This window comes from Oncorhynchus tshawytscha, linkage group LG30, assembly GCF_018296145.1.
Source record: "Oncorhynchus tshawytscha isolate Ot180627B linkage group LG30, Otsh_v2.0, whole genome shotgun sequence".
Lineage (NCBI taxonomy): Eukaryota > Metazoa > Chordata > Actinopteri > Salmoniformes > Salmonidae > Oncorhynchus > Oncorhynchus tshawytscha.
The window spans coordinates 44391720-44399358 of NC_056458.1; the positions used below are offsets into that span (position 1 = coordinate 44391720).

Genomic DNA, 7639 nt, shown 5'->3' on the forward strand with positions numbered 1-7639 from the left:
GGACTTAGGAAAATTACAATTGGCTCAGAACAGGGCAGCACGGCTGACCCTTAAATGTACACAGAGAGCTAACATTCATAATATGCATGTCAATCTCTCATGGCTCAAAGTAGAGGAGGGATTGACTTCATCACTACTTGTATTTGTCAGAGGTATTGACAAGTTGAATACACTGAGCTGTCTGTCTAAACGACTAGCACACAGCTCAGACACCCATGCATACCCCACAAAGGCATGCCACAGTCCCCAAGTCCAGAACAGACTATGCGAGGCGCACAGTACTACATGGTGCTATGACTACATGGAACTCTATTCCACATCAGGAAACTAATGGAAGCAGTAGAATCAGATTTAAACAACGAATAAAAAGAAACCTTATGGAACAGCGGGGACTGTGAAGACACACAAACACAGCCGCATACACACATACGATAACATACGCACTATACACACACGTACACATGGATTTTGTGTTGTAGATATGTGATAGTAGAGTAGTGGCCTGAGGGCAAACACTTAAGGTGTCGTGAAATCTGTTGTAAATGTCTTGTAATGTTTTTTTTAATGATTTAATTGCCTTAATGTTGCTGGACCCCAGGAAGAGTAGCTGCTGCCTTGGCAGAAACTAATGGGGATCCATAATAAACCCCAGGAAGAGTAGCTGCTGCCTTGGCAGAAACTAATGGGGATCCATAATAAACCCCAGGAAGAGTAGCTGCTGCCTTGGCAGAAACTAATGGGGATCCATAATAAACCCCAGGAAGAGGAGCTGCTGCCTTGGCAGAAACTAATGGGGATCCATAATAAACCCCAGGAAGAGTAGCTGCTGCCTTGGCAGAAACTAACAGGGATCCATAATAAAGCCCAGGAAGAGTAGCTGCTGTCTTGGCAGAAACTAACGGGGATCCTTAATAAACACCAGGAAGAGTAGCTGCTGCCTTGGCAGAAACTAATGGGGATCCATAATAAACCCCAGGAAGAGTAGCTGCTGCCTTGGAAGAAACTAATGGGGATCCATAATAAACCCCAGGAAGAGTAGCTGCTGCCTTGGCAGAAACTAATGGGGATCTATAATAAACCCCAGGAAGAGTAGCTGCTGTCTTGGCAGAAACTAATGGGGATCCATAATAAACCCCAGGAAGAGTAGCTGCTGCCTTGGCAGAAACTAATGGGGATCTATAATAAACCCCAGGAAGAGTAGCTGCTGTCTTGGCAGAAACTAATGGGGATCCATAATAAACCCCAGGAAGAGTAGCTGCTGTCTTGGCAGAAACTAACGGGGATCCTTAATAAACACCAGGAAGAGTAGCTGCTGTCTTGGAAGAAACTAATGGGGATCTATAATAAAACACAAATACAAACTACGCATGCACAAACAACAACAACAAGCCATATCTTTATATGACACAGTCAGGTTTACAATAACAGTATTCATTAAATACAGAGTAGGAATAAGAAATAAATGTCAAATAAATAATAATGAACTCTGATAAGTATCTGTAGGCATGTTCTCAGCTACAACCTTCCTCCACTCAGCGGAGAGATTTTTACAAATTAAAATGAGTGAACACAGATCAAATACATGCATAATTATGCCATTATTCTTTCAACTCAACATTTCTTCAGAGGGTGGGGATGAAAATCCTGACACAAACCCCTGGCTTTTGGCCATCTCTGTCAGAGCAGTAGGATATTAAAACTGCATTGCAGTGAATAAATCTGTTCAAATAAATGCTAACGATGTGGTCTGTTTTGGCTGGAAGAGATATCCATTTTCTGCTCCTCTACCCCTTGCTCTCTCTCTCTCTCTCTCTCGCTCTCTCTCTCTCTCCCTGTCTCTCTCTCTTTCTCTGTCTCTGTCTCTCTCTCTCTCTCTTTCTCTGTCTCTCTCTCTCTCTCTGTCTTTCTCTCTGTCTTTCTCTCTGTCTCTCTCCCTCTCTCTCTCTGTCTGTCTCCCTCTCTCTCTCTCTCTCTGTCTCTGTGTCTCTCTGTCTCCCTCTCTCTCTTTCTCTCTGTCTCTCTGTCTCCCTCTCTCTCTGTCTTTCTCTCTGTCTCTCTGTCTCCCTCTCTCTCTGTCTTTCTCTCTGTCTTTCTCTCTGTCTCTCTGTCTCCCTCTCTCTCTGTCTTTCTCTCTGTCTCCCTCTCTCTCTCTCTCTCTCTCTCTCTGTCTCTGTCTCTCTGTCTCTCTGTCTCCCTCTCTCTCTCTGTCTTTCTCTCTGTCTCCTCTCTCTCTGTCTCCCTCTCTCTCTGTCTTTCTCTCTGTCTCTCTCTCTCTCTCTCTCTCTGTCTCTCTGTCTTTCTCTCTGTCTCCCTCTCTCTCTGTCTCTCTCTCTCTGTCTTTCTCTCTGTCTCTCTCTCTCTCTCTCTCTCTGTCTCTCTGTCTCCCTCTCTCTCTGTCTTTCTCTCTGTCTCTCTGTCTCCCTCTCTCTCTGTCTTTCTCTCTCTCTCTCTCCCTCTCTGTCTCCCTCTCTCTCCCTCTCTCTCTCTGTCTCTCTGTCTCTCTGTCTCTCTGTCTCTCTGTCTCTCTGTCTCTCTGTCTCTCTGTCTCTCTCTCTGTCTCTCTCTCTGTCTCTCTCTCTGTCTCTCTCTCTTGCTCTCTCAGCACTCTTTAAATCTCATAAGTTTCCAAAGTTTCCAAAGTTTTAAAGTTGTTCCATCTCCATTTACACCACAGGTGTAAATTGGGGAGAACGGGCTCGTAGTAATGGCTGGAATGGAATAAATTGAATGTTATCAAACAAATCAAACACATGGTTTTCATGTCTTTGATACCATTCCATTGATTCCATTCCAGCCATTATTATGAGCCAACCTCCCCTCAGCAACCGGGAGTCTGGCAGATACATTTCTACGTTTCAGGCTGTTAAAAAACAGAGGCGATCAAACTGATTAAATAATTATATATACACAATACACACCTACTCATTCAAGGGGTTTTCTTTATTTTTACTATTTTCTACATTGTAGAATACTAGTGAAGACATCAAAACTATGAAATAACACACATGGAATCATGTAGTAACCAAAAAAATGTTAAACAAATCTAAATATATTTTATATTAGAGATTCTTCAAAGTGGCCACCCTTTGCCTTGATGGCAGCTTTGCACACTCTTGGCATTCTCTCAACCAGCTTCATGACGTAGTCACCTGGAATGCATTTCAATTGTTGGTTACTATTCAATCAATCCTTATCCCAGTCTTCTGTCCCCACGTGCTTCAAGATGGCCACCATTGTTCCTGTTCCCAAGAAAGCTAAGGTAACTGAGCTAAACAACTACCTCCCCGTAGCACTCACTTCTGTCATCATGAAGTGCTTTGAGAGACTAGTCAAGGACCATATCACCTCCACCCTACCTGATACCCTAGATCCTCTCCAATTTGCTTACCGCCCCAATAGGTCCACAGACGACACAATCACAACCACACTGCACACTGCCCTAACCCATCTGGACAAGAGGAATACCTATGTGAGAATGCTGAGCAGCCCCCTATCCACATTGACGGGACAGTAGTGGAGAAGGTAGTAAGTTTTAAGTTCCTCGGGGGACACATCACGGACTGAATTGGTCAACCCATACAGACAGCGTTGTGAAGAAGGCGCAGGAGGCTGAAGAAATTTGTCTTGTCACCAAAAGCACTCACAAACTTTTACAGATGCACAATCGAGAGCATCCTGTCAGGCTGTATCACCGCCTGGTGCGGCAACTGCTCCGCCCACAACCGTAAGGCTCTCCAGAGGTTAGTGAGGTTTGCACAACGCATCACCTGCCCTCCAGGACACCTACACCACCCGATGTCACAGGGAGGCCATACAGATCATCAAGGACAACAACAACCCGAGCCACTGCCTGTTCACCCCGCTATCATCCAGAAGGCGAGGTCAGTATAGGTGCATCAAAGCTGGGACCGAGAGACTGAAAAACAGCTTCTATCTCAAGGCCATCAGACTGTTAAACAGCCACCACAAACATTGAGTGACTGCTGCCAACATACTGACTCAACTCCAGCCACTTTAATAATGGAAATTGGTGTAAAAAATGTATCACTAGCCACCTTAAACAATGTCACCTAATGTAATGTTTACATACCCTACATTACTCATCTCATTTGTATATACTGTCCTCTATACCATCTGAATCTTGCCATCTTTATGTAATACATGTATCACTAGCCACTTTAAACAATGCCACTTTTGTTTACATACCCTACATTACTCATCTCATATGTATATACTGTACTCGATACCATCTACTGCATCTTGCCTATGCCGTTCTGTACCATCACTCATTCATATATCTTTATGTACATATTCTTTATCCCTTTACACTTGTGTGTGTACGGTAGTAGTTGTGGAATTGTTAGGTTAGATTACTTGTTGGTTACTACTGCATTGTCGGAACTAGAAGCACAAGCATTTCGCTACACTCGCATTAACATCTGCTAACCATGTGTATGTGAAAAATATATATATATATATTTTTGATTTGATTTGACTAAATGTAGGCAAATGTTGCTGAGGGGCAATGGGGAGATTTGGGATCTTTCCCCCCACGGCCTTTTCCCCCACGCACTTCCATGGCAATTCCATTGTTTTGGTCGAGTTCGATTGACCTCATCAGTAGGATAACGCTTTGAAGAACCATTTTTTGTTCCAGGTAGAATTCTTTTGGGTTCCATGTAGAACTCTCTGTGGAAAGGGTTCTACCTGCAACAAAAACGGTTCTACCTGGAACCAAAAAGGGTTCTCTAATGGGGACAGCCAAAGAACCCTTTTAGGTTCTAGGTTGCACCTTTTTTTCTAAGAGTGCATTTGCAGGAAATTAGTGAATCTGTGAATCTGACACATTTATAAAAAACAGTGAATCTGTGATTTTTGTTGTTCTTGGTGGAATATTAATGACAGATTTTATAGGCAAGCTTCCTAAACATCTTTTGGTTGTGCATCAGCAGTTTTTCTCTTGTTATTGTCAGTCAATGATTGTTGCCTATGTCAGCAAAATTGTTTTGATTGCTAAGTAGTTTAGTGGCAAGCTATCTAAAGATGTTATCATGGGCGAATTACCAATGATTTTGATAGTCAGTCTCACTCAAATATTAAAACAATTGCAAAATCTTCTCTCCGCCCCAAGGAAAAATGTGTAGAATTGCAATAAACTTGCTTTAAAACTGCAAAATGAACTCTAAACCTCATGACAAAATGTGTAGAATTGCACAAAATGAACTCTGAAACATTAAAATGTTCTCTCTACTCTCAAGTGGGGGGGGTTATGGGAATGGGTACGCAGACCCATGGGCAACTGTCGCCCCTCATGATGAGTTCACATTTTTGGGGCCCCCACCCCCATCGAAGTTACCTATCCCTGCCGTAAGCAATTAAACCACTGGGACCGTTTGACTCTCTGGATGACTTGATATTTGCATACCTTGCTCTAGTTTTTCCCAAGCACAGGTGGGTCTTTGCCTGACTGGAGACATCTACCACTGTGCAGCTCCTCCCACCTGTCTGCTCTCTTCTCTGTGGCTCTCACAGAAACCAACTGAGCTTAATGTCAGCTGACTAGCGTGTGACACTTACGCAAGCTGCCTCCACAGACGCTGCCTTCTATTGACCCAAGTATGATCTTAGGAGCAGTCAGGCTACAGAAAGGACCCTGAAATAGACCATGCTTCATGGTTTTATGTCGTTGGGATTTAGTTCTGGACATGTTTGCTTGCTCACCTGCGCTAAAATTTTAGACGTCTCCGTTTAGCTTGTCTAGAAATTAGGGACGATAAAAACTGTAAGAGATTTTTTATTGTGGCTTGTTATTGTGTTCAGGAAGGGTGCAAGAATCAATGTGTTTGTTGTGGGTGTTTATAATAAATAGGCTTACCTGCAGAGACTGATCATGTGTTACATCATGTGTCACAAATACAGCACCAGTATGGGCCTCATTTAGCACAACGATCTAACACCAGTGGGCTCCAATGACGTGCTCTGCCTCACAAATGGCTCACTATGAATAAAGTCTTCATTGTCAGGAGATGCTGTGCAGAAGGCAGCTTGAAGCTACAACATCCTAACGCCTTGAAGCTACAACATCCTAATGTCTTGGAGCTACAACATCCTAATGTCTTGAAGCTACAACATCCTAATGTCTTGGAGCTACAACATCCTAATGTCTTGGAGCTACAACATCCTAATGTCTTGAATCTACAACATCTTAATGTCTTGAAGCTACAACATCCTAATGTCTTGAAGCTACAACATCCTAATGTCTTGGAGCTACAACATCCTAATGTCTTGAAGCTACAACATCCTAATGTCTTGGAGCTACAACATCCTAATGTCTTGAATCTACAACATCTTAATGTCATGGAGCTACAACATCCTAATGTCTTGGAGCTACAACATCCTAATGTCTTGAAGCTACAACATCCTAATGTCTTGGAGCTACAACATCCTAATGTCTTGGAGCTACAACATCCTAATGTCTTGAATCTACAACATCTTAATGTCTTGAAGCTACAACATCCTAATGTCTTGAAGCTACAACATCCTAATGTCTTGGAGCTACAACATCCTAATGTCTTGAAGCTACAACATCCTAATGTCTTGGAGCTACAACATCCTAATGTCTTGAATCTACAACATCTTAATGTCTTGAAGCTACAACATCCTAATGTCTTGAAGCTACAACATCCTACGGTCTTGAAGCTACAACATCCTAATATCTTGAAGCTACAACATCCTAATGTCTCGAAGCTACAACATCCTAATGTCTTGAAGCTACAACATCCTAATATCTTGAAGCTACAACATCCTAACGTCTTGAAGCTACAACATCCTAATGTCTTGAAGCTACAACATCCTAATGTCTTGAAGCTACAACATCCTAATGTTTTGAAGCCACAACATCCTAATGTCTTGAAGATACAACATCCTAATGTCTTGAAGCTACAACATCCTAATGTCTTGAAGCTACAACATCCTAATGTCTTGAAGCTACAACATCCTAATGTTTTGAAGCCACAACATCCTAATGTCTTGAAGATACAACATCCTAATGTCTTGAAGATACAACCATTTTTTATTTTTTTATTAGGATCCCCGTTAGCCGACGCAAATGACGACAGCTAGTCTTACTGGGGTCCGACACATAACAAAAAAGACATTACAGACAAAAGACGTCTTGGAGCTACAACATCCCAATGTCTACTAATAATGGCGATTGATTCACAACTTGTAGCTATATGGAGAGTAACCAAGTGTCAGGATAATTACTCACCCAGGCAAGATGTGTCATTACTTCATCTACAGACAGATGGATGAGAGGAAGTCGCCACCATCTGAAATAATGTTGTCATCGGTTCTATTAAAAACATGGGATATGTCTGCCATGTCTGTTAGTTGCCTCTGTCTATTCCACTTGTTAAATATAGATTTGTAGCGCTGTTTGTGATTTTTGGTTCTGTCTCAAACCAGGCAGGTTCATATAAAGGCTTCTTTATGTCTCCTGTTCAGGGAGGGGTGTTGATGAAAACGTGTCATCCTGTCAGCACACACTTGCCTTCTTCTTATATATTCACTGTGTTTGACTGGCTGTCAGGCGGTCGGTGATGAAACATTTAAAGAAGCACTTTGGGGGTTTAAAATG

At 42.4% G+C, this 7639-nt stretch overlaps 1 protein-coding gene across 1 annotated transcript; it reads right to left on the reverse strand.

Annotated features, from left to right (window-relative positions):
• Positions 1-1825: 1825 nt before the first annotated feature.
• Positions 1826-2533, reverse strand: LOC121841440 (octapeptide-repeat protein T2-like; the record flags this gene model as incomplete). The annotated part of the gene is made up of 1 exon (XM_042309813.1): positions 1826-2533. A coding segment is annotated over one exon (708 nt), but the record flags the coding sequence as incomplete, so codon positions are not given.
• Positions 2534-7639: the final 5106 nt, after the last annotated feature.